This window comes from Eulemur rufifrons, chromosome 7 (genome assembly GCF_041146395.1).
Source record: "Eulemur rufifrons isolate Redbay chromosome 7, OSU_ERuf_1, whole genome shotgun sequence".
In the NCBI taxonomy this organism is placed as follows: domain Eukaryota; kingdom Metazoa; phylum Chordata; class Mammalia; order Primates; family Lemuridae; genus Eulemur; species Eulemur rufifrons.
The window spans coordinates 273,424,847-273,452,280 of NC_090989.1; the positions used below are offsets into that span (position 1 = coordinate 273,424,847).

Below are 27,434 nucleotides of genomic sequence, written 5' to 3' on the forward strand. Positions count from 1 at the left end.
CACTCTTACCCTGGTGGACACTTGGCTTCCACATCCTTCAAGTCTTTGCTCAAATCTCACCTTCTCATTGAAGCCCACTCTGACTGAACACCCTACTTAAAACTGCAACCCCTCCCCTGTCCACTACCAGGCTCCCTTAATCTGCTCTACTTTTTCTTTTCCTCAAAGTTCCTTATCACCTTCTGACATCCAAGATCAATTCCCTAATTATTGCCTTTGTTGTTCATTGCATGTCTCACCCAGTTGGAATTAAGTTCCACAGGGCAGGGATCTTGGTACCAAGCGTCCAGAATTGGGCCCAGCCTACAGTTACCAATCAATACATATTTGTTGGATGTTCCTAAATAAATCAGTATCATAGGGGCTGAAAAGAGAGACTGAACATGACTTTGCTTCAGAGTCCCTTGCTGAGAAATACAGAGAGGGGCTGCCTGCCTCAGGCTTGGTGCATAGTCATCAACTCCACATATTTTCTTAAGATAGGGTTTTCTAAATTTCAATCATTTGCATGCCAACCACATGATTTTTGCCCTAAGAACAATCTATACTTTTATTTACTTAATATTTCCCTTAAATAGAATTACTTCTTGACAAATAAATTTATTTTAAAAGTAAATTTTGGGCCGGGCGCGGTGGCTCACGCCTGTAATCCTAGCACTCTGGGAGGCCGAGGTGGGCGGATCGTTTGAGCTCAGGAGTTCGAGACCAGCCTGAGCAAGAGCGAGACCCCACCTCCACTAAAAAATAGAAAGAAATTATATGGACAGCTAAAAATATATATAGAAAAAATTAGCCGGGCATGGTGGCGCATGCCTGTAGTCCCAGCTACTCGGGAGGCTGAGACAGGAGGATCGCTTGAGCTCAGGAGTTTGAGGTTGCTGTGAGCTAGGCTGACGCCATGGCACTCACTCTAGCCTGGGCAACAGAGTGAGACTCTGTCTCCAAAAAAAAAAAAAAAAAAAAAAAGTAAATTTTATATCATGGCTTTGATGTGCTATAGTTTTTGTTATACATGTTAAAATAAACATCTAGTTATTAAAATGAACAATGTGTATCTGTATCACCTAAGATCACCTGGCTTACCCCCTGTGGGAACCTGCCTTAAGCTTTCCCCTCCCACCCAGAAAGGCCTGTTGCACCCCTCTCTCTACCCAAATCCCACTGTCCTCCAGTAAGCCTTGGCTGCTCCTCCAGAGAGCTTCTCTGAGCTCTCTTCACACTTACAGACAGAAATACATAGCAATATTTGGATGCTTACAGGCCATTTGGTTTTGTTTTCCATTTCACGTCATAAGATTATAAAATATCTTCTTAGAGCTATAGATAAGAGAGACATTAGAGTGTTCAATTCCCTTGTTTTATAGGCTTTCAAAGAGATTGAGAGGCTTGCCCCAAATCACTGCCAGTTAGGGCCAAAGCCAAGACTAGAACTTGGGTTTTCTGATTCCTTGCATTCAGTGGGGGAATCCATAAACACCTGTTGAGTCCCTAGAATGTCCTGGCATGGGAGCTAATGGGGAATAGAACAGACCCAGACCTTCCCCACACAGGGCTTACAGTGTAGTCAGGAAGCTGCACTCCAAACAAATATATATGATTAAGTAAATCACTGCAAGAGCACAAGTGCCCTTGGAGAAGAAGCATAGGGTTGAGTAGGGGCCCCAGTCTAGTTTGGTAGGTCACAAAAGCCTCACTAACAAAGTATGTTCAAATGTATAAGAGTTAGCTGAGGAGGAGCTGGCAGATGTTTTAATGGTGCCAGGCTAACTCACAAAAGCTTGCTTTGATATTTGATAGTTCAGCTGCGTTGCGGGTTAATTGGCCATTGTGGCCCTACCTATTTGCTAGTGCTCAGGAAGAAGGCAGCTAAATAGCTCAGAGGCTCTTGTGTCTCCAAAGCAGCTTCAGTGGTTTCCTCTATTCTGCCTTAAGCAAGAAGGTAACGGGAGACACTGTTAGGCCCCCTCACCCCTCACTGACAGGGAGTTTGGGGATCTTGAATACATTGGTTGTTTTTTCCAAGCGAATGCCTACAATGTGAGCTTTGATATTAAAGAAAAATAAGTCCTTGGTTCCTGGAAGTGGAAAATCTTAGTGTTATTTACAAGGTACACTGTAGGGCCTCGGCAGTTTCACCTAACTGGTAAAATGCAGACTCTTCAGAGGGGATGCATTTCAGTCACTTTTAATTACCATTGCGGAGTTTATCTTCATGTTCCCTTCTGATAGTTCAGTGGGGCTGGTTAACCTACATCTAAGAAACTCCTACTACGTGCTGCCTTCACCTTGGAATATTAAGCCCCAAAACAATGTTCTATGTAGTGATGCAGAACAGGGATATGTTTAGACTGAGAGAGAGCCTTGGGGTTTGATCTCCAATTCTGCCCCTGACTAGGCTAGGAAAATTGCTTCTCCTTTCTGAGCCTCCATTTCCTCCTCTGGAAAATGGGGTAATAATAATAATAATTCCTGTCCTTTGTGAGATTCTTGAGACATTAAATGGGAATATATGTGAGAACTCTCTTATAAGATTTGAAGTGCTGCAAAATGTCACTTAAAAATGAACCACCTTTTATGAATTCTCTTTTATAAAGCTCAAACTGAGGCTCAAAGACCCGTTTAGGGCTAGAACAAAGATCTCCTGATGCGCTTTCTTTTCACCAGGTTGCTGCACTGGGGCCTGCCTTCTGGTAGAGCAATTATTGGCAAGGGCAAGTTCCTGGGGGAAATGAACATGCGCTGGGAGGGTCGGAAGGAAGAGGTGGGAGCTCCCATCCGGGGATGGAAAGGGCAGTAGAAGAGGAGTGGGGCAAAGACAACCTCGCCTACCTTCTCAGTTTGCTGAGGGCTCTGAGGTTAGGCCTTCTCAGGGTTAAGGTTCTCTACTGTCGACTTTCTCCACTTCTCTCAATTGGCCTGTCTTTGTGTGGTTGAAGCTGACCTAGCATAAAATAACATGCTCTTTAGCACATTTTGAAAGCAAAGTCAGGCTTTAATGATCAGTTTTCTGTTCCTTGGTATTTTCTTTCAAGCAAAGGCCATGTTTTTGTAAGATACTCCATTTCAACAGGCTATTCTTTTGGCCCCAGGAAACATTCCTGAGTGGTAGGTTTTAGGAGGTGTTCCAATTTATTGCTTCCGGTGTCCAATAACCTTGGAGTATCTGCCTTCATGCCCCTCAAAGCCACGTTATTTCAGAAAGTTATAGCTCTTAAACTTGTTCTCTAATAAAAGCAAGTGCTACTAATTCTAAGTAAAGTGAGCTTTCCAAATAAGACCAGCTGTGAATGTTAAAAAAAAAAGAAGAAGAAAAAAAAAAACTTCAATAATAGGAGTCCATAAGTGAAAACTGTATGCAGCTGAACTTCAGGCATTTTAGCAGCCATTTAAAAAGATGTCTTCAGCAAACTCATCTAAATTAGCTAAAAATGCTTGACACGATGGACACGTTGTGTCTGTAGGCCAATATTCAATCCAGGTCAAGGAATCTAAAGGGTAGATGTACCTACCAAGAAAAAATGGAAAGAAAATGTTTGTGAGGATGGCCACAAATAGAGAAAAGCTGTATTTGAGTTCCTTTGTAAGAGCCCAGTTGTGGTCATGTCCCAGGGGTCAGGCTATCAGCCAAACTCTTCTGGACCAGGCTCTCCTGGGGAAGGTTCATAACCCCCTGCAGGATGGTGAAGCTGCTCGGGGCTCCTCTGGTTAAAGGCAGGAATGACGTCTATTTCAACATCTAGTTTTCAAAAGCAGATAATAAAACGCATATATAAACATTTAGTTCTTTACAAACAGAACAGTCTGAGAACGCATTGAGGGAGCTGGTGGGGTGGTCGGGGCAGGCCAGACAAGCACACTCAGATTCACCATCAGGGTCAGTCACCCAGAGGGTTGGTCAGTCAGCTACATCCTCAGCTGCAATGATGGTTTCAAATAGTTCTCTGTTTGAAACTCGTATTATTTCATTTATATTCATAATGGTCTGTTGGCTAACAGCAGGATACATAAGAAATATGTAATGTATTTCAGAATAAATTACACAGAGTTTTGGAGGGAAGATCAGAGACTCCAAAATACTGATGACTTACCTGAAGCTGAAATTGTATTTTATCTGGAGGGCTTCTTTACCCATAATTAAATACTGTCTTCCTTTTACCAGGTCAGCATTAGCACAGGCAATCTTTCTAATGAAGGTGATTTCAGAGTCTTTCTCAGCAACGGCTTCCCCTGAGTGACACACAAGTAAGGTTATCACATTCGTGTTTTAATGTCACAATTATAAATTCTCTCTCAAGCTTTTCAGTTCCTTATGGCTACAGAGAAGTTCGTGGCAAGTACTGTACGATAGTAATTATGTAAATGACAAACTATCATTAGTAATATAAATTTTAGTGTATATGGATTAGTTCAAGCTAATTTTCTTAGGCTGTCCCAGTGGCATCGTTTCCTGTTGCAGCAACATCTGAGCAATGCTCCCAGTACTATCTCCCAATTCAGCCCCTGTCATTGTAAGCAGTGTGGCTATGTGGGGCCTTACTATTTTTTAAAACTTTTTGTTGTGGATAATTTCAAGCCTATTCAGAAGAAGGGAGAATAGTTAACTAACCCCAGCTTCAACAATCACTAATATTTTTTTCATCTTTTTAAACACCCTATGCTTTAGGAGAAATGCCAATTTATTATTATCCTCAAACCACACAGTTTGCCCTGGATTCTAGATGGTTTGCTATTAGTATACAGCAGTTCTTGTATAAGTAGTATGTGGTGTTTTGATATTTATATAAATTCAAAATCTATAAGTATTAAAAATGAACATCCAGAATGAAGAGATAAAGCATATGCAAAAGTTTCTTAACATTTCCTTTTAAATGTTATAAAAATTAACATTCTGAACCTACAGGAGAACAAAGAATAAATAATACTAATAAATGACTGCAGCTTGGGAATCATCTGATGCTGTGAAAAATTCAGAAAAGTCTGGAATGTCTTTGGATGCTATGAAAGAATTGGTACAAAATAAAGCAAAAAATTTGTATTTCTGGAATGAAAAGCACTCTATTATTTCAGTAAAAAAGGAATGGCTTATGATTGCTTATGATGTCAATGTTGGATGCAAATGGTGCTCAAAACTTGGATTGTGGAAAGATCAAAGTGCTAAACACTTATTTCAACAGAATGGCAATCAGGGTTCAAATAAAGAAAATTTGTGACCATCAATGAAGAAAAAAATAAAATAACATCACAAATCAGTTTCAAGCAGTGAAGCATTTGAAATAAAAAACTAACAAAATTTTTTATCAGAGTGTTGATAAATAAAAATTTGAAAAGTATCAATGGAATTTTAAACTCTAGAGTATTGTTAAAAATAATCAAGCCAGGAAGCTGAGATGGGGGAGCCCTTGAGCCCAGGGGTTTGAGACCAGCCTGGACAATATAGCAAGACCCTATCTCACAAAAAAATTAAGCATTTTCAGACTTGAAATACTTGATAGAATTTTAAAAGAGAGGCCAGGTGCAGTGGCTCACATCTGTGATTCTAGCACTCTGGCAGGCCGAGGCAGGAGAATTGCTTGAGCTCAGGAGTTTGAGATCAGCCAGAGCAACAGCAAGATCCCATCTCTACAAAAAATAGAAAAATTAGCTGAGTGTGGTGGCATGTGCCTGTATCTCAGCTACTCAGGTGGCTGAGGCAGGAGGATCACTTGAGCCCAGGAGTTTGAGGTTGCAGTGAGCTACAATGACACCACTGCACTCTATCTGGGGTGACAGACTGAGACTCTGTCTCAAAAAAAAAAAAAAAAAGAAAGGAAAAATTTCAAAAGAAAAAAATCAGTATAAATATATTATTGCAATTTAAATTTTTGGTCCTACTTATTGCAAAATTTGTTATCTACTGAAATGAGAAAATAACTTTTTGGAAGATATAAATAGGGTGGTAAGATACATTTTAATCATTATTGAATAAATCAACTATTTCATTTAAAAATGTTTTAAATAACTTCAAATGAAAAGTTGAAGATTTTGAAGATGGCTTATGGTTTTTGTTGGTCACAAGGTACTGGAAAGAACACATGAACAACATATCAAACGGCTTTGCTGAGATTTGGGAAAAAAGGATTCAATGAGAAATATTTATATGAACACCTTTAAAAAATGTGTCTCCCCAAGTAGAATAAGCTTTATGAAGGCAGGAACCCTGGCTTGTCTTATTCAAGTTGTACCTTCTGTGTCTAATATAATGCCTGGCACATAGTAAGTACTAAGTATCTATTAAATGAAAGAATGAATAAATGACTTCTCACCAGTTTTGTAAATATCCAGAAGGGTTGCAGTGTACTTGATAAAGACATTTTCTTCAGTGATGGATGTGATTCTAACTTTATAAGCTGGTAAAAAACAAAAACAAAACAATTTGGGCTTAATACCAATAATGTTATATCCAATAGAAGCTAGAATTTGTCAAACAAATGAGAAATTAAGCATGGCAAGCTATCATGGGCACTCTGAGGTAGATCTTATTTCTTCTGAGAAGCCTTTACAAATCTCCTCATTCTGAATCAATCTCTCAGTCTGAGTCATTAGGCCTGGCCACTGTTATATAACAGGCTGATTAAGACAAAATCCATATTAAATTAAATAACAGAAGCACATAAGACAAACAAACAAGGCTTTGTTAAATGTAAGGTTCAGGTACTGATCCTTTAAGATTAGATGAGTCATGCCCATGGGCATCCTTTGAAGAACGTCTTCTCCTCTACCTGGTCACAGAGGGGGCTTTACTCGTCAGCCAAACCATGTGAGCCTCCTTGTCTCCTTGCCTTGCTGCCACCTTGTGTAGCTCCACTGGCTTTGATCTTTGATTTTTAATAGAATTCTTTTTTTTCCTCACTCATCCTTGCTTGGATTGGCAACTATCTGACACAAATCACTCCCAATCCTGTTTTCTCTTTATTCAGGCATCAATGTTTGATACATGGTGTGTTTGACCTCAGCTCTGGAATGACCAGCTTGAAGGAACCCATCCCTTCTATGGGGCCTCAGAAAAGACCCCTTTTATTTTGTTTCTGATGGAGTTGAAATGAATGACCTAAAAGGTTTGTCCATTTTTGAGATTCTGCAAGTCTATGAGTCCCTCCGAGATATAGACAGATAAATAAATGATAGATAGATGGGTGAACTCATTGTGGCTGAGCCACAGGCTATGTTAATTAGTGGCTTAAAATGGATGAAAAATGTTCTGATTTTCAAATTCTTAAGTCTTTATGGTGAACATGGGTGTGGGTATGGGTAGAAAGAGGGAACTTACATTTATTATCTGTGCTAAAATAGATTTCTCATATTTTAAAGTGAAAATATCCTCAAATGAAGGGAAGAAATAATTAGCGAAATTCTTGTTTGTTAAAACAATATAGTATGCTCTTCAAGTCTTGATGTAAATTTTAAAAATTGCAGTGGGTCTTGGCAGAGTTAGACAACTTTTTTTTTTTTTTTGAGACAGAGTCTCACTCTGTTGCCCAGGCTAGAGTGAGTGCCGTGGCGTCAGCCTAGCTCACAGCAACCTCAAACTCCCAGGCTCAAGCAATCCTACTGCCTCAGCCTCCCGAGTAGCTGGGACTACAGGCATGCACCACCATGCCCAGCTAATTTTTTCTATATATATATTTTAGTTGGCCAGATAATTTCTTTCTATTTTTAGTAGAGGTGGGGTCTCGCTCTTGCTCAGGCTGGTCTCGAACTCCTGACCTCGAGCGATCCACCCGCCTCGGCCTCCCAGAGTGCTAGGATTACAGGCGTGAGTCACCGCGCCTGGCCGACAACTTTTTGACTTTTTTAAAAAATAAAGATGAATTCAAAGGAAAGAAATGCTACAAACCATACAAAATTCATTCTGGTGGCCATATTTCTATTAAGAGAATTCAGTAGACCATGATGGAAATAATATTGGAAACCAGGATGCATCCCAGTTCTACTGCTTACTTCCTGCATTACTTTGCATAACTTTGCAAATTATTTAATCTCCCTGAGCCTCAGTGTCTTCACTGACAAGGTAATGGTAGATCCTCTGTTACCTCAAAGGGCTCGTATGGAACTCCAACAAGAAATTGTATATGAAAGCAGTTGGTAACCACAAAGTGCCAAATCAGCTCTACCTATTTTTAAATTTATAAATAATGCCCTTCTAATTTCCAACAGAAGATTTGAGATAGCGTCCAATTTGCTCCTCCTCTCTCAAAAAAAAATTGAAAACTATGGATAGAAAATAAAGGAGCTAATTCTATCAGGAACTGAGACAAGGCGACAACTGTACTTGAGCATTGACTTAGCTCTGAGCTCTAGGCAACTAGAAGGAGATCTTCCTTTTGAAATGGAGAGAGTCTCAAACATGGATTGCAATTCTACATATACTGAAAATTATTTAGTATTTATTTTTTGACCTTGAAGAGATTTTTAAAAGAGCCAAACCTCCCAAATCACTTCAGTTTCTGCCTGTGTTCTATCAACTGCAAGAATATAGAACTGGAATCTTACGTCTCTGTGGCTTCTCAAAAGTTCCCTTTTGAGTATGTTTTAGTGCCTGTCATTCAAAAGGATTTACTAAAATATCTTGGCTGAGTGCATGTCACTTCTATTATTTTTTATGAAAATCATACTTCTTTGTTGAAGAATAAATAACTTTGCAGGTTAATGCTGAAAATTGATGGCATTTTCCTTCAAGGGAATACATGGAATGTTGTTTCCATATAATCACTATGTAAAGTTTTTGATTTTTCTAACTGATATTATTTTCATAAAATTTCATGTTTAAAGGAACTCTGTTGAACTTTTGAACTTACCATATGCAATCTCTGGTTTACATGCTGTTTCCTTTCTAGTATCTGCAGAGATTGTCAGATCCAATGCTTCCTGCATTTGCCCACAGTCAGCTGGATTTTGTGAAAAATGATATAAGTCAGCTTAATGTAAAGAAGCAGATACTCTCTCTGGGAGTAAACACGATTTCTTATAAGCCCAGAGACAATCCAGTATAATCTTACAAATGCCAGATTCCTAAGGCCAGCCCATTTTGTCCTCTTTCACAAAGTGAAACATTATATACAGCAAAAACAAAACAAGCAAAAACAAAAACAAAATCTTGAGCAAAAGTCTTACTCTTAGAGTGAGTGGTTATTCCACATTCAGCTCTTCAGAAATGCATATGCTTCCCTTGAAGAAAGGGGGAAATTTTTCCATTTTGAGTACAATCAAAAGACCTTTGAAGGACCCAAAATGATGATTTGATTGATTTGTAGCTAAAAGATGGCACAATAAGTACCTAGGAAATGTGCAGATATTAAGGATTTTGGAAAAACAAAACAAAACAAAACAAAACCCCAAACCAATCCAGACCCTTTTGGAGCCAGTGGTTGATTATTGGTGAGTTCTGGATCTTTTCCTTGGCCAAGAACTCTGTCTTTGATTTACAAGATACTGAATGGAACTGGACAATAAACAGAGAATTCCATTAACTGGAAGGATAATAGGAAAGAAAGAGGAGCCAGTATCTTAGACCTGAGCCTCTGTTCCTTGGGTTGTGGTCCTATTATGTTAAAAGACTACATGAAAGTAAAATTTCACATCATGTTACCCCTGTGATATCCAACAACTGTCTGGATGGTTTTTCTCTGCCTCTGAACAGTACAAACCGTCAGGTTGTTCAGGAGTTATGGAGAAGTAGCTTTACAATGCTCAAGGAATCATTAGCTTTCAATCAGCTGATATTACATTTCTACTTCTGAGAAATGACAGTTTGCCAAACAACTTCCCCCAGACTAACCTCAGATTATGAGTGGCTGCTTAAACAAACATGCAGCCTAAATATGTTAAATGAAGTTTACCTTCTACACACTTGCACGTGGCTCCTTCACAGACTTTCTGAAGTTTGGTATTGGAAGTGCTATAAAACATGGTGCACTGTTTATCTGTGGCAATAAAAGTGTGGTTAAGAGAAGTGGTGTAATTGATGCACAACACATTTACTAATCGGTGAGTCTCTTACATGGGACCTCAGAGATTGCCTTTTCCAAACCCTTCTTTTTATAGCTAAGGCCCAGGGAAGTTAAATTATGAATTGGCTATTCTGGGAAGGGCTCCTCTACCGACAGAAAGATTTCCCCTTGTCAGCTTAGTTCTGTGCCTGAAATTTTCCTGTTCAACATTTATTTCTCAAAATGAAAATATTTGATGCTTCCATGAATAAGAGGAAAATAAATTATGTTACATGAGGATCTATTGAAAGAATTGCAATTGTTTAGGCTGGACAAGAGAAGAAAAGCATATGTATCTCTCTCTCAAGGGGAAGAGGGCTCTAGGTATATCCTATGTGATTTCAGAATATAAAACTAGAATAAATGGGTATCAGAGTTTGGTTCACTTTAAGAATTTTCTGACAAGTAGAACTGCCCAAGGTGGAGTCATCTGTCTTTTGAACTAATAAGCTCTCCAATCACTTAACATTCTCTGAGTAGTCAAATGCGGGATCATTCATTCAACAAATATTTATTGGGTTCACGTTATATACTTGGCACTGTGTTAGATACTAGGGACACTCTGGCATTGGTGAGAAAGACATACAAACAAATAATTACAAGGTAGTGTGATAACTTCCATAATAGAGCTATCTGCAAAATGTAATAAGAATACAGATGGGGTAGAAGTTGTTCTGAGGAGATTAAAGAAATAGAAAGGTTAGTGGGCTTCTCTAAAAAGGAGAGATGTGATGAATACTGAAAGTGAACACCACAGATAAACTTGAAACCACAGATACAACTTTTAAAGTTGTTGGAAATATAATCCAGTTATTTAAAAAATGAAGAAACTCATGACTGAGAACTGAAATGATTTGCTCAATGTCACGAAGTAGTCTGTATACAGTAGTTGGTATGAATGTTCTAGTTGAGACTTTTATGAAGAGCGGTGTCCAAAAGAGGCAATATATAAAATTTACAGGACTCTGGTGGATTTCTAAATGTTCTGTAAAGAATGTAAAGTAGTCTTCCAAAGAAATTTTAGAGTAGAGTTGATTACCTGGTCTGTGGTATTCATACACTGTGAAAGTAGCCGGACTAAGATACCCAACTTCAAAAAGTTCAAATATCCGGAATCGGACACAAAGGAAATCCCTGGAGGGAATCTGTTAGACAAATTCAAGGATTTAAAAAAATGATGGGAGAGAAGATATTCATAATATTTTAACCTGTAAGTTTTGAATAGCAACAATAAAGAAAAAATGGCAGGAGGTGGAGCTTACCGAATTCAGTTGCAAAATAACATGTCCTTCTTTGATTTGGTAATCAGTTAATAGTTGATCTACCCCATCAACAAGCTAAGGAAGGAAAGAGAAAAGATTGAATTTAATTTCATTATCTTTCTATTTAAATACATTCATCCGCTGATAAGATATTAAATCACAGGGCTGTGATCCACTACTCAAAGAAATTGAAGAGCAGTGCCTCTTCTTGAAAGAGTCTGAACAGTTAGCATATGCAATCACGTTTTTGGGCCATGGAAATATATGCTTCCATTTCACTTTGATAAATCAAAACTTAGGTAGATTGTTGTTTTGGAAAGAATATTCTGGGTAATTCTATGAAAGTGGCATATTAAAATGAAAGGAAATAAATTCATCTATAAAATAATTCAGAAAAGAAAACCAAACATTCATAACAATATTTAAAAGAAAACACTTACAGCTTTTAAGTCATCTTGGTTTGCATTGATTCCAGTAGGCAGAGAGATATCCATCACTGCATGGGAGGATCCAGATGATGATTCTCCTGTGCTGGGCTTATAGCTAAAATACATTAGAGATTAGGAAATGTAATAAATAAATGGATAAGATTCTTTAAGAAAGGACCCTATTCCTTAGTAGGCCTAATTTTTGAATTTGGGTTTCCCTTTATTTGCTTCTCTACATTGTATGGGTTAAAATTTCTGAATTTTAGAGTTGCAAGAGATCTTTGAGTCATCTATTCTCTTTCCTCATTTGACCAGTAATCTCAGTGGACCACTATTCTGGAGCATAGAGGTCATCCACTCCAAACTAACTAGCTGGGGAAAATGACGATGAGAGCAAGGCACTGGTTCAAGGTCACATGGCTAGTTCATGCAGAGCTGCATAGGAATCCAGGTATTAGATGGGCTTCATCCCAGGGATGCAAGGATAGTTCAACATATGTCAATCAATAAATGTGATTTGCTACACAAACAAAAGCAAAAAAAAAAAAAAAAAAAAAAAAGACCATATAATCATCTCACTAAATGCAGAAAAGGCATTTGACAAAATCCAGCACCCTTTCATGACAAAAACCCTCAACAAACTAGGCATAGAAGGAACATATCTCAGAATTATAAAAGCCACATATGACAAACCCGCAGCCAATATCATACCGAATGGGGAAAAGTTAAAAGCATTCCCCCTAAGAGCTGGAACAAGACAAGGATGCCCACTGTCACCACTCCTATTCAACAGTGCTGGAAGTCCTAGCCACGGCAATCAGGCAAGACAAAAATATTAAAGGTATCCAAATCAGGAAAGAGGTCAAACTATTGCTCTTCACTGATGATATAATCTTGTATCTAAAAAAACCCAAAGATTCCACAAAGAGTCTCCTGGAATTGATAAATAAATTCAGCAAAGTCTCAGGATACAAAATCAATGTACATAAGTCAGTAGCATTTTTATATACTAATAACAGTCAGGCTGAGAGTCAAATCAAAGATTCAATACCATTCACAATAGCTACAAAGAAAATAAAATACCTAGGAATATACTTAATCAAGGAGGTGGAAGATCTTTACAAGGAGAACTATGAAATGCTGAGTAATGAAACTGCAGAGGATACAAACAAACGGAAAAACATATCATGCTCATGGATAGGTAGAATCAACATTGTTAAAATGTCCATGCTACCCAAAGTGATTTACAAATTCAACACAATCCCCATCAAGTTACCAAAGTTATACTTCACAGACCTGGAAAAAATAATTCTACACAAAAAGAACAAATCTGGAGGCATCACATTACCAGACTTCAAAATATACTACAAGGCTATAGTAACCCAAACAGCCTGATATTGGTACAAAAATAGAGACATAGACCAATGGAACAGAACAGAGAACCCAGACATAAAATCATCTACCTACAACCAGCTGATCTTTGGCAAACCAGACAACAAAACACCCTGGAGAAAAGAAGCCTATTTAATAAATGGTGCTGGGAAAATTGGATAGCCACATGCAGAAGAATAAAACAGGACCCCGACCTCTCACCACTTACAAATTAAAGATGAATAAAAGACTTAGATTTAAGGCATGAAACCATAAGAATTCTAGAGGAAAATGTAGGAAAAACTCTTCTAGATATCAGCCTAGGCAAAGAATTTATGAAAAAGACCTCAGTGGCAATCATGGCAACAATAAAAATGAATAAATGGGATTTGATTAAAAAGCTTATGGCACAGCTAAGGAAATAATCAAAAGAGTAAACAGACAACCTACAGAATGGGAGAAAATATTCATAAGCTACATATCTAACAAAGGGCTAATAACCAGAATTTATAAAGAATTCAAGCAAATTAGCAATAAAAAACCAAACAACCCTATTAAAAAGTGGGCAAAAGACATGAACAGATGCTTCTCAAAAGAAGAAATACAAATGGCCAAGAAATATATGAAAAATGCTCAATGTCACTAATCATCAGGGAAATGCAAATTAAAACCACAATGAGATATTACCTTACCCCAGTATTAAAAAGTCCAAGAACAATAGATGCTGGCGTGGATGCAGAGAGAAAGGAACGCTTATATGCTCTTGGTAGGACTGCCAATTAGTACAACCTCTATGGAAAACAGCATGGAGATGCCTCAAAGAACTAAAAGTAGGCCTACCATTTGATCCAGCAATTCCACTACTGGGTACCTACCCAAAGGAAAAGAAGTATTCAACCTAAAAGACGCCTGAACTCAAATGTTTACTGCAGCACAATTCACAACTGCAAAGATGTGGAATTGACATAAGTGCCCATCAATTCATGAGTAGAATAATAAAATGTGGTATATGTATACCATGTAACCATGGAGTCCTACTCAGCCATAAAAAAAGATGAATTAATACCTAATACCTTTTGCAACAATCTGTATGGAGCTGGAGACCATTCTTCTAAGTGAAGTATCTCAAGAATGGAAAAAGAAACACCACATGTACTCACTATTAAATTGGAACTAACTGATGAGCATACATGTGCACAGAAGGAAGTAAAACTCCATGGAAAGAAACCAGGGGGAAGAGGGGAAGAGGGAGGGAAAGAAACCAACCTAATGGGTGCTATGAACACTATTTGGGTGATAGGCACACCTATAGCCAGGACTCAAGCATTACAAAAATGATTCATGTAATCTAAAACATTTTTACCCCCTTAATATTCTGGGGGGGAAAAAAAGAATCCAGGTCTTTTGATTCTCTCTCTAGTTATTTTTCTAATGAAGCATATTCACAGGAGAAAATTGTTGTATATTGAAAAGAGACTCAATAAATATGTGTAGGAAAAGTTGGAAGAAAATACACTAAAATGTTAATGGTTACTTTCTTTGAATGGTGAGATTATAAGTGATTATTCTCTTTCATTTTCATGTTTTTCCTCTATTTTCTAAATTTTCCACAATAGATGCTTTATTTAAAAAATAATGTTTCAAGGACTATTCTTTGTCTAGGAATTATGCTAGTGTGAAGTTAAGCAGAAATGCAAAGAGGGTAAAATGGGAGGGATTTTTTTGTTTTTGTTTTTGTTTTGTGAGAGAGAAAAGAACACTGAAATGGGGAATCAGAAACTTGGGTTTTATCCCAGTTCTGCTGAGAGACTCCCACAAATCATTTCCCCTTTCTAAGCTCATTTTCTTATTTGTAAAATTAACTGTGAAGAAGTATAAACTTGTGTTTGAAATTTATTTTTATAATTCCAAGGCTTTGGTTTTGGATGGCAGGGACCATTAAGGAAAATTAGAGGACTTAAAATAGGGACAGGTTGGTGGGGCAGGGGCAGGGGCAGGGGTGGGACACAGGGAGTGTGGTTCTGCAAAAGTTGATTTCAGGTTCCAGCCTCACCTCAAGATGCTTGAGAGTGGAGTTTGGAAAAGCAGTCAGGATTAAAAGGAAGAAATTGGGAAGGCAGCTTCATAAGGAGGAAAGTGAATTGATCTCACCTACATGGGTGAGTATTAGTAAAATAGGAGATATTATGTGAGTTAATTAGGTTTCAGGGCATATCATTTCCTCAATCACACCTCATAGAGCATCTATAAAGCAGTCCCTATTAGAAGTTTTAAATGTAATATTTACCACAATACTTAAAAGTATTATAAAATCTCTGACTCATAAAATCTTTTTCACCCAGTTAACAATTTAGAACAGAACATAAGACATTGGATCTGCAATGTGACATCTGATCATCTCCCTAATTGGATGGGTAGAAGCAGAGAACTCTTGCTCACAGATGCAAATACTTTGTCAACGAGATGGAAAAGGGCCTCCCGAGTGGAGTCTGTCTATGAAAAGGTTGCTGGAGCCTTGATGACTAGTTGCCATGGAGACTGTTTCAATGGTGGAACAGAAATCCTCCTTTCAAGAAGCCTTTGCCTGCTGCCAAAACCGGCAATCTTCCCCAAAGGCATTTTGTTGCTAGAGAAATGAAATCTTTTTTTCTTTTCTTATGAATACAACAGAGAGGTTGTAAAAAGCTAAATGCACGAAAGAGACCCTCTGAACATAGAAACTGTGAGCTGGCATTTTTTAATCAGGAGAGAGAATATTTGAAGGCAAAGAATTTCTTACATGAATAAGTACTACACAGTTACTTTTGGAATTTACCCAGCCTAACTTCAGTGTCACAGAGCCAAAAGGATATTCCATCCGCCTTTTTGGAACATTCTGTCCCCAATTTGTAAAAACCAAAGGATAGAATATCCAAGATTACATTCCTACTTGCTTTCTTTTGTATATTGACAATCTGGAATTAGGCCTCCTGTCAATGAAGTCAAATGAGTTTTTTAATAAGAACTTTTTACTGTATTAATATAGTAGAGTTGTGGACAATTAGAATGGGCAGAAACTTTTAGATAAGGTAGTACAATATCCTTGCTTTACAGAAGAGGACTGGAGATGTGAACTGACTTGCCAAAAGTCACTTGAATACTTCCTGGCAGAGGCTACCCCACAGCAGGTGTCTCAACCTACTATCAGAGAGCCCTTCTTTTTTTAAAAAAATTACAATATATTTAGGGGATACAAGTACAGTTTTGTTACATGGACATATAGTATAGCAGTGAAGTCTGAGCTTTTAGTGTACCCATCACCGAGATAGTGTCCATTGTATCCAATATGCTAATTTTTCATCCTCCTTCCCACCCTCCCATCTTTGGAGTCTCCAAAGTCTATTTTTCCTCTCTGTACAATTGTGTGTACTCATAGCTTAGCTTCCACTTATATGTGAGAACATGTGGTATTTGACTTACTGTTCCTGAGTTACTTCAGTTAGGATAATGGCCTCCAGTTCTATCCAAGTTGCTGCAAAAGACATTATTTCATTCTTTTTTATGGCTGAGTGATATTTCATGGCATATATATACCATATTTTCTTTATCCACTCATTGATTAATGGACACTTATGTTGATTCCATGTCTTGATATTGTGGATTGTGCTGTGATAAACATATGAGTGCAGGTATCTTTTTGATATAATGACTTCTTTTTCTTTAGGTAGATACCTAGCAGTGGGATTGTTGGATCGAATGGTAGATCTACTTTTAGTTTTTTGAGAAATCTCTATACTGTTTTATATAGAGGTTGTACTAACTTACATTCCCATCAAGTGTATAATTGTTTCCTTTTCAACGCATCCACACCAACATCTATTGCTTTTTGACTTTTTAATAATGGCCATTCCGACTAGAGTAAGATGGTATCTCATTGTGGTTTTAATTTGCATTTCTCTGATGATTAGTGATGTGAAGCAGTTTTTTTTCATACTTTTTTGGCCATTTGTGTGTGTGTGTGTGTGTGTGTGCGTATTTTTTTTAAGAGACAGAGTCTCATTCTCTTTCCCAGGCTAGAGTGCAGTGGCATAATCATAGCTCACTGCAACCTCGAACTCTTGAGCTCAAGTGATCCTTCCATCTCACCTCCCAAGTAGTTAGGACTACAGGTGTATGCCATCATCCCTGGCTATTTTTTTAATTTTTTTGTAGAGATCGGACCTCACTATGTTGCCCAGCTGGTCTTGAACTCCTGGCCTCAAGTGATCCTCCTGCCTTGGCCTCCCAAAATGCTGGGATTATAGGCATGAGCCACTGTGCCTAGTCTGTATATTTCCTTTTGAAAAATATCTGTTCATGTCATTTGCCCACTTTTTAATGAGGTTTTTCTGTTTGCTGATGATAAGATTATACCTAGAAAACCCTAAAGACTCCTCCAAAACACTTCTAGATTTTATAAATGAATTCAGTAAAGTCTCAGGTTCCAAAATCAATGTACACAAGTCAGTAGCATTTCTATATACCAATAATGACCAAGCTGAGAACCAAATCAAGAACTCAATCCCATTTACAATAGCTGCAAAAAAATAAAATACCTAGGAATATATTTAACCAAGGAGATGAAAGATCTCTACAAGGAAAACTACAAAACATTGATGATAAACAATGTAGATGACACAAATGGATGGAAAAATATTCTATGCTCATGGATTGGAAGAATCAATATTGCTAAAATGACCAAACTTCCCAAAACAATCTACAGATTCAATGCAATTCCTATCTCAATACCAAAGTCATTTTTCACAGAATTAGAAAAAAGAATCCTAAATTTCATATGGAAGCAAAAAAAGCCCTAATAACCAAAGCAATCCTAAGCAGAAAGAACAAAATTGGAGGCATCACATTACCTGACTTCAAATTATACTACAAGGCTATGGTAATCCAAACAGCATGGTTCTGGTATAAAAACAGACACATAGATCAATGGAACAGAACAGAGGACCCAGAAATAAAGCCATATACCTACAATCAACTGATCTCTGATGAAGCAGATAAAACCAAACACTGGGGAAAGGATACCCTATTCAGTAAATGGTGCTGGGAAAATTGGATAGCCATATGCAGAAGAATGAAATTGGATCCCTATCTCTCACCATATACAAAAATTAACTCAAGATGGATTAAAGACTTAAATATAAGAGAATAAACCACAGAAATTCTAGAAGAAAACCTAGGAAAACTCTTCCGGACATTGGCCTAGGCAAAGAATTTATGACTAAGACCCCAAAAGCAAATGCAACAAAAACAAAAATAAACAAATAGGGCTTAATTAAACTAAAAACCTTCTGCACAGCAAAATAAATAACCAAAGAATAAATAAATAACATATATAATGGGGAAAATATTCCCAAACTATACATCTGATAAAGGACCAATATCCAGAATCTACAAGGAACTCAAACAACTCAGCAACTAAAAAACCAGAGAACCCTTCTTTATGCTAATTCTAAATGCCTTACTGTAGGCATCTAGATGATTCTAGCTCTGCTCAGAAGTTTGCTCACATCTCCTTGTGACAACTGTTATGGATTTAAAGATAACTGTCATCATGGCCCCTCCCCAGCTAAGAGGTAACCAAGAATAGGAATGGCAGTTAGGACGAAGAAAGCTGCCTAGGAAGAGGCGAACTTAATGGAAAGACGTTAGAGAATGAGGAAAGATGTTTGAGTGGGAACAGAGAGCAGGGACTGGCCAAGGAAATAGGAAATGCTGGAAGGAAGAATGCTGCCAAGAAGGGAAGTAGGGCTGAGTAGTGAAGGAATCCTAAGAAGGGAGTGATTGGACTCAAGACCACAAACAAGGCAGGACAACAGCTGGAGCTGAAAGGGAGGCAGTGAGAAACAATTTGCTGTTCCTTGGCATCAGTGGTCTCAGATTACACTGATTGAAAGTGGTGGTTTAGATACTGGATTGAGCATAAGGAGTGGGCCATTTGAGTCCCTGGCTCTGCCTCTCTAACTCTCTGAGAACTTGGCAGGTGACTTCACCTCTTTGGGTCTCAGATTCTTTATTTCTAAAATAAGGAGGTTACTATCTCATCCGTAAAGTTCTTTTCAGCTCTAATCTTTTATACAACCCTATTGAATTTCCAAGTTATCCATACTGAGTGCTTTGGCGTCATGTGTGATTATCAGTAAAACAACAGAATATCATCCATAGATATCACTGTTATTGACAATACAAAGAGTTAAGGAAACAGAGCACAAGAGGAAGGGTTGAGGGGCAATGGAAAGAAGACGGAAGAAATCTGTATTCTAGTCCTGGTTCTGTCACACTCTGTGTGATAACCAAAGCCAAAAATATATGCATATTTTAAAAAACCTACACTTTCATAAACATTTTAGGATGGTGGCTGTGGTAAAGCAGAATAATGGCCCCCAAGGATGTCTATGTCCTAATTCCCTGAACCTGTGAATATATTATCTTATGTGGTCAAAAGAACTCCACAGATGTGATTAAATTAAGGATCTGAGATGGGGGATTATCCTGGATTATCAGGATAGGCACAATGCAATCACAAGGGTCTTCAGAAAGGAAAGGAGCAGGAGAGTGAGAGAAGATGTGATGATGGAAGCGGGGGTCACAGTCAGAGAGAAAGATTAGAAGATGCTGCAATACTGGCATTGAAAACAGAGGAAGGGGCCACAAGCCAAGGAACACAGCCAGCCTCTAGAATCTGGACAAAATGGAAATAGATTCTTTTCCAGAGCTTCCAGAAAAAATACAGTCCTACCAACCCCTTGATTGTAGGACTTCTGATTCCAGAAGTGTAAGATATAAATTTGTGCTGTTTTAAGCCATTAAGTTTACAGTAAATTGTTACCCAGCAGCAATAGGAAATTAACACATTGGCCAATTTAGGCCTCTGTATTTAGTCAGCAGAAGATTTAACATCAGTGATTCTCAAGCCTGGCTACCATTAGAACGACCTCTGGGATGAGATGTGAGCTTTGGACATTTCTAAAAGCTGTCCAGCCGACTTCAATGTGCAGCCTGAGTTGAGAACCACTGGCTGATAATGGCCAGGGATTTTGCTGGGTAAATGCGATTTTTCTAAGTAAGACAGTAGGAGGTGCTTATGAGGGAATCTTTTGCATTTTATTTTTAAAATACTTATATTACATGTCTACTCTTCTGAAAGATAGGAAAAATTAATATTACACTGTTTGAATCAGAAGACAAAAATGGGAGAGAAAACTGTATGAGCAAAATCAAAGCTGTTCTTTTATATGAAGTAGCTATTTAAGAATATCTATTAGTCTGCATTTTCTAAAAGATTGAACCATTTTGTACCTTCTGGACATATTAAAATTCAAAAATATGTAAAGAAATAATAGTGTAACAAAAGTGAGACACTGAATTCTATACTCCCCTTCGTGGAAACAGGCTCAGGCTCACCTGGCACACGCTACTATGCGTTTATACTCCGAGTCACCGTAGCCTCTGTAGCTGGATGCTGGCACACACAACAAACAAACAAGCACATAAACAAATATGAGAGTAAACTGCTTTTAGCTGTTTTGGAACCTGTCAGAATAGAATCATTAATGAGAAATTCTCTGAACACTCTTAAAAATGATTTGGAAGTTGACGCTTTTGGTAATTTTAACAGGAATTCAAGTTTACTGACAATACCGACAAGTCTTTAAATAATTAGAACAGTTCTCTGCTCTCAAAGAACTTATAGTTTAAAGAAGTCATGTAAGATAAATATGTATTGGTAACTTGTTTGGGAGGTGTTGGAGGGAGGAAGAGCAGATGCCTGGATTTGCTGGTCATTGGGCAGTTTTCTGTAGGAACAGGCCCCTGAGCCACAAATGGAAGACACCAGGGCAGAGGCAGCAGCACTTGCCCTGACCCTGGAGGCAACGGGCTGGAGTGTGCAAGCGGACTTGATTTTGGACTGAGAAGGGAGAGCCAACCAGCAGAGGGATCCGAATACTACAGGTTAAACAGAAAAAAAAAAAAAAAAAGGAAATTAAAATAAAAATCCATAAGAACTAGAGAGATCAATGGAGGCAGAGAAATGTGCATTTGCCTGACCTCTTGGAATACAGAAAGGCTAAGGGATGGAAAACTAGCAGGATATTATAGATTTCAGGGTCCTGAACTGAAAGCTGACACAAAAGTAACAGAAATTCATGGTTCTAGAATTAGACCTTTCTGTGGCTTTACAGCTAGTGACACTTTTAAAAGTAACGTAGTCAAAACACTTTCTTGATCAATAGTGAATACATTTAACTTTGTTATTTTAAGTTTAATTTCCAACTATGATTAAAGAGTTCTATCTATTGTAATAAATGGCAGTAATGTTTACTTGGATGTCAACCTGCTAAAGAATACGATTAAACATTTTTGTTTTTTGAGCAAGCACATTTTTCCTAATCACGGAAGCTCTCTATTTGACATTCTTTATGTTTAGCCAAAATTACAATATAAATCATGCTGTTTTACCTTCAATGTCCTGGGTATCAATTTTCAAATAAAAGCTGCAAAATTCCTCAGAGGTACTGGTTTTGTGAACTACAGTTCTTACCTACATTAGGGCAAGTAAACAAGAAGATTCTACTTAGAATGGGAAAGTGAAAAAGGTATCATGGCAGTACTGCTGTTGCAAATGGGATGCCTGAAGTATTGTTTGCATAATCCAGTACAAATGGTATACATTAATGACTCATTTTTCCAGCAGCTGGACTGTCAGCAAACTGTACAATCTGAAATGTAGCTGAGAAGCCCAAAGTAAGCAAAAAATGACTTCTGACAAGGCAGAAACTTGGTCCAAATCCCATGTGGTCAAATCTGAGCACCTTACTCTACAGTAAAGTTCCCAAGGCTCTCATCCTGTTAAATTAAAATGAGTCTGTACATTTTAATTTAACACATAGCACTATAAGGCTAGGAAGCGCAGGTTTCTCCCAACCCACACACTGTCATGGCCAACAGCAAATTTTAGGTGTGTATGGATGTGCAGGGGGCTTCCAGAAGTATGTACATCGAGAGCAACCAGAAGTGACAGAAAAGTGGACAATCCACACCCCCATGCAATCTTATAAACAGTCCTTGAAGGAATAAAGATATACTAAAGATAAGAACATGATTAAAATCATCAGTAGAATGATGATGTTCAAACCATGCAGTCTAAGACTGCATGGACACACATAAACAGCTTAGAAAAGTTTGCAACTGCGAAGTGGCTAAAATAAAAGATATATAAGCCTTTATGTATAGTACATCAATCCTTGAAGATGCTGGATAAATGAGATATGGCTATGTTACTAACCACAGAGAAAATATATATGTATATATGCACACACACCTATACATACATAGGTACACATATAATCATGAAATTATATATCTATATATAATTTCTACACATATACAGAATGTATAAATATGACAATTAACACAGTTGTTTTCAAAAATAAATTGTGAGGCCGGTTACAAAGATTGCTAGGAAGAATCAGACAAATGAATACTACTTTAGTCATGGTTACCCAAGCCCAGATTTCTCTGTGGCAAAGTCTCTGACTTTTATGTTACCTAGTACAAATGCACACCTAACTCCTTACTGGCTCTCAATTAAATACTTACATGTACTGTAGCCAAGCCACTGCTATATCCCGTACTGACAATGAGGTCATCATTGAGAGGCACCTGGAAAGGTGGGTAGAGAAACCATGCTTTCTTTTATCATCCAATAGGGAGGGAGTATAGTACAATGAAAAGAGTGGGCTGACACCTACCAGCCTCCCCTCTCAGAGCTCTTGTGAGATTAAATGGATAAGACATTGAAAATGCTATACCCATAGTAGGCACTGAAAAATGCTGGAACTTCCCACTTTCCTTGTACTCGTAAATAAGATGGCTGAGATCTCTTGAGTGAGCCAACAAAACCAACATGTCAGAGGTCAGTTTTGGTTACATTTTCATTTATATATGGTTATGGTAAAACTGGATCTTCATCTCCTTTTGCCAACTGAATAAATTCCTTTCAGTGTCTCGCTCAGGAATCAGCATTCTATGTGCCAATAAAGATCATTTTCATTAGCACCAGGAACAGGGAACTTCCACGTAACCCTAGTGTGGGTGCAATCTATCTTTGACCTTCTCCCTCCTCCCCCTTTGCACCTCTCTTCCACCTCTTGTTGGTTCATCTTCCCCATTTGTCACTAGGCCTTGTTTGTCAAAACCTCTGGTACTTTATCCCAAACCTCTTGCATTCCACCCAAGCCTGCCAAATCCTTAGTTGCTGATGCTATTCCCAGTCTGCTAGGATGAAAGTGAAGACAAGAACTGAGTTGAGTAATTCTCCTTTCCAGAGAAACTCACCCCCATCCAAACGCTTCCTAATTTGTGGAAAGTATGGGAGAGATCATTTTGAGCAAGGGGCCTGAAGAGTTGGCTCTTCCTTTACTCTAAGTCTGCAGCCTCCCCTTCCCTTTGCTCAGCACGCCAATGCAACAGGGATTCTGCGTGCATTAAAGTTTGTCAATCCTTACTTTAAATTTTAGCAAAGGTAGGAAAATAGGTCAACTTTCTTGTTCTTCCTGATGGAATACAGCAGCATTAACTGGAAAACAAGTGCCTTGAGATGCTGCATGAGAAAAGGCAACTGCGGACAAAGTTTGGGAGATGCTGTGCACTATGCCCTGCCTCTGCACCTTTTCCTCCCCAGAGTCACCTCACTTACTCACATTCATATTAAAGATTAGGGGAATCTTGGATTAAAGAACTTGTTTAACTTCATTTAAACTAGAGTTTCCCATACATTCAGGAAACACTGGAGTGGAGAATTTCAAACTAGCTAATAACAGCCCAGGTTTCACGTGGAGGCAGCATCCTGGGCTGAAGTTTAGGTTATTTTAAGATGACAAGCAGCCCTTAACAACATTACCCCTCTAGAAAAGAATAATTCCAGCTACCTCAAATAGGCCTACCTCTCACATCAAGAGCTCCCCTTTAGAGCTTAGTCTCAGAATGTGAATCTCTGGTGAACTCTAAATGCTCCCAGGGAAGGGAGATACATTCCTCAACTAGAAGCCCAGGCACAAAGCAAGAATGGGCATAAATGCCTATGCAGATGTCATGTGACTTGTGGGGATTGCAGCAAATTGAAGAAGGCATGCCAATGCCTGGAGCGCTGTCACCAGATCTTTGGGTTTTTGAAGGGAAGTTGGGAATCAGATTTTTATTTGAAATCTCTGGATCTTTAAATGTTGCCATGTATTTATGTCTATGTCTATATCCATATCCATATATATATTTTTTACTGTGGACCACTGCAATTTTTGCATTTTTTAATTAATGCAATTTTTGCATTAAATTTTATTTGTCATGCTTATTTACTTTTCACAAACATCAACTCGTGGAGGATATTGACAGTGAGGACTATTTCCACTTATTTGTATATTTAAATATACTTGAAAATAATACAAACATGATAATTAGAAAAATATGTATTAGCAGCTGTATACTGGCTGTGAATATTAATATAGAGCCTAGTTTTTCCAGTGTGTCATTTTCTTGGGGAAATTTTCAAAAGCCATCAGTTTTCACTTTTAAGACTCCAACGGTAGCAAAGCACATGGGGTAAGGAATTGGGGGACCTAAAGGCTACTTCCTCCCTGGCTATAGTCTGCATGGATGACCAGGGCCAAAAGAAACCACTGGCAGACTCCCAAACACATCTTCTCTCTTACTCTGCCGCTGTACTATGTGTGCTATTATCCGTGTCTGAAAAGTTCTTCCCTTTTCTTCACCTGGATAATTCATTCTGATTCTTACAAATTTGACTCATACATCTGGACGTATTTGACAGACTCCAGTCTGGATCAGGAAACCCCCTCTGTAATTCCATGTACCCATCAAGACTCTTATTTTTCACTGTTTATTTAAATGACAATCTCTCCCCAGCACATAGGTTCTCTGTGCTTTACTTTTGGATCCCTCGTGCCCAGGATACAGCAGGCACCCTGCTCAGGACCTCGCAGTCACTCAGCATATGTATAAGTAGTGAATATATACATTTGTAAAATACGGGTGGAATAAATGATTTCAACGGTCCCATCCAACTGTGAAATATTACAAAAAATTCATCATTTACCTCCACTGGCCTCCCAAGGAAATTCTTCTCTGTCATCTTATATTGGTGGAAGTTACCTTTGTGCTTGTAAGAGACATTGATATCCATATTCAGGCGGAGTTCTTTAATCAGGAGTGAATATTCTGTCAGGCCCTCGATGGCATTAATTGTATCCTATCAACAATCAGCAAGGCACAAAAATATGTTTAGCTTATTTATATACTCCCTGTTTACAAATGCCCTTTTTTATGAGAGGGTAGGGAAGCACTGTCTAGAGATGAAACTCCATCTGACTGGCGGAACTGGTTAAGGAATCCATTGAGGAGGTGGAAAGGAGGTCTCTCCCCCACCCAATAAGTATGCTGCTGTTAGCAGAGTCAGGAAGGAAGTGTGGCCTCAGATGTGGGTCCTCTACATACTTGTGCACGTAACCTCAGGCAAGTCACTCTTTGAAGAATGCTTCCGGGCTCTTTGTGTGATTATCTCTTTCTTATCCTTCTGTCTCAGCTTAAATATCTCCCCAGTGAGGCTGTAAACTCTCCTTTCACATTTTTCTGTTTCAATGTTCCCCTTCTGTCTTTTATAGCACTCAGCTCAATTTGTAATACTTTCATTTACAATTTATTATTGTCCTCCCCCCTTATAATGTAAGATTCATGGGGCAAGTAGGTATTAATTGTATCTCTTTCTTGGTGTCTGCAATGATTTGAATGTGTCCCTCAAAGTTCACGTGTTGGAAACTAGATGCCCAATGCAGTGGTGTTGGGAAGTGTTTGGGTTATGGGGGCACCACCCTCATGAATGGATTAATGCTGTTATCGCCAGAGTGGGTTTGTTTGTTTGTTTTTGCAGATCTGGGTTTCTTATAAAAGCACACATTTGGCCCCTCCTTGCTCTCTCTCTGCCTCTTTATCTCTCTTCGTCACCTTCTCTTTGACCTTCTACCATGGGTTGACACAGCAAGAAGGCCCTCACTAGATTCTTGTCCTTTGATCTTGGAATTCCTAGCCTCCAGAACCGTGAGCTAATAAATTTCTATTCATTATAATTAACCAATCTCTGGTATTCTGTTATAGCAGCACAAAATTGACAAAAACAATGTCCATTACATTCAGGAGGTACATATGGTAGCTATTCAACAAGTACTTGCTAAAGGGATAAGTGAATGAACTTTATCTTTTTGGACCTCATCTTCTTCATCTATAAAATCAGGAAACATGACTAGGTCAGAGATGCTAAATACATAGCTACTTCCCCTGCCTATGTTCATGGCAGCCAATACTAATCAATAGAGCACTCTTTTTTGCTAATCCCACAGTTGTACCCAAGATGAAACCCATTAGATGATCAGTAAATTACTACTGAAGGACCCTTCTACCTCTAAATTTTATACATAGAGATATATATATTCCATCATTATCTAAATATCCAGAAAGCAAGGAAGATGGTAATATTTGAGCTAAACTTTGGATATAGATGTATGTTATACAACTACATAATAGTTGTAAATTATTGCAACTCAAATGAGCTGATAGATAGCTAAGTATCAATCAGTATTTCTCTCACTTTTTATTTATTTTTTTGGTGGGGAGGGAAATCAGTACTTTTACCTACATGGCAGCCATTATTTATAACATAGGAGGTGACATAATTGCTGATAATCATATTAGCCTTTCACAGTGATTAAGAATCATACAGGAAGTACTGGGCTTAGAGTCAGGAAACATGAGTTCTAATTTTGGCTCTGACACTAACTCCATGAGTGAAGCTCTCTGGGCTCATTCCCTCCTCTGTATAATAAGGGTATTAATGCATACAACCTCTAGGGGGTTCCTTTGATTGTGGACGTTTATTCATACCTGTGGCATGCTGATTTGGTGGACAAAAGCATGGAGGCCAGAGTGAGTGTGGAATGTATGGTCTGGGAGCAAATAAAAACATCTACAGGAGGATGAAATGCGACAAAGAAATGTTACCTGGGTTGAATAAAAGCCACCTCCATGCCTCTGTTCTTCAGATAGCCATTTGATGATTGGGTTGACATAATTCATTTCTTTCAAGCTCAGGCTGGTGAGTAAAGCGTAGGCAGTGGTTTCCACCATACGTGCTGTACCAGCATTAGGTACAGAGCTGTCTTTTTGTTGCAGATCGTCTTTCCAAAAACGATACGTGGGTGGATTACCTGAACGTCAACAAATCACATTCATTAATATGATCAAAAATG

General features: G+C 38.3%; 1 protein-coding gene across 2 annotated transcripts in view; it reads right to left on the reverse strand.

Annotated features, from left to right (window-relative positions):
• The window catches only part of LOC138388477 (complement C5), a 94,148-nt gene that overhangs the window by 3,227 nt on the left and 63,487 nt on the right, over positions 1 to 27,434 (reverse strand). Inside the window, exons 29-41 of one of the 2 annotated variants that reach the window (XR_011234129.1) lie at positions 27,187 to 27,392; positions 25,232 to 25,384; positions 22,720 to 22,782; positions 21,580 to 21,661; positions 20,524 to 20,581; positions 11,728 to 11,830; positions 11,288 to 11,362; positions 11,065 to 11,170; positions 9,876 to 9,959; positions 8,835 to 8,924; positions 6,303 to 6,386; positions 4,089 to 4,227; positions 2,830 to 3,505 (exon numbers count right to left, since the gene is read on the reverse strand). Coding sequence is in view for 1 of the 2 variants with exons in the window: in XM_069476730.1 (XP_069332831.1) it covers positions 3,376 to 3,505; positions 4,089 to 4,227; positions 6,303 to 6,386; positions 8,835 to 8,924; positions 9,876 to 9,959; positions 11,065 to 11,170; positions 11,288 to 11,362; positions 11,728 to 11,830; positions 20,524 to 20,581; positions 21,580 to 21,661; positions 22,720 to 22,782; positions 25,232 to 25,384; positions 27,187 to 27,392 (1,373 nt within the window). In the remaining variant the exon portion in view is untranslated. Of the gene's footprint in view, positions 1 to 995; positions 3,506 to 4,088; positions 4,228 to 6,302; positions 6,387 to 8,834; positions 8,925 to 9,875; positions 9,960 to 11,064; positions 11,171 to 11,287; positions 11,363 to 11,727; positions 11,831 to 20,523; positions 20,582 to 21,579; positions 21,662 to 22,719; positions 22,783 to 25,231; positions 25,385 to 27,186; positions 27,393 to 27,434 lie in introns of those variants that run through there. The other variant, XM_069476730.1, reaches the window with a different exon arrangement.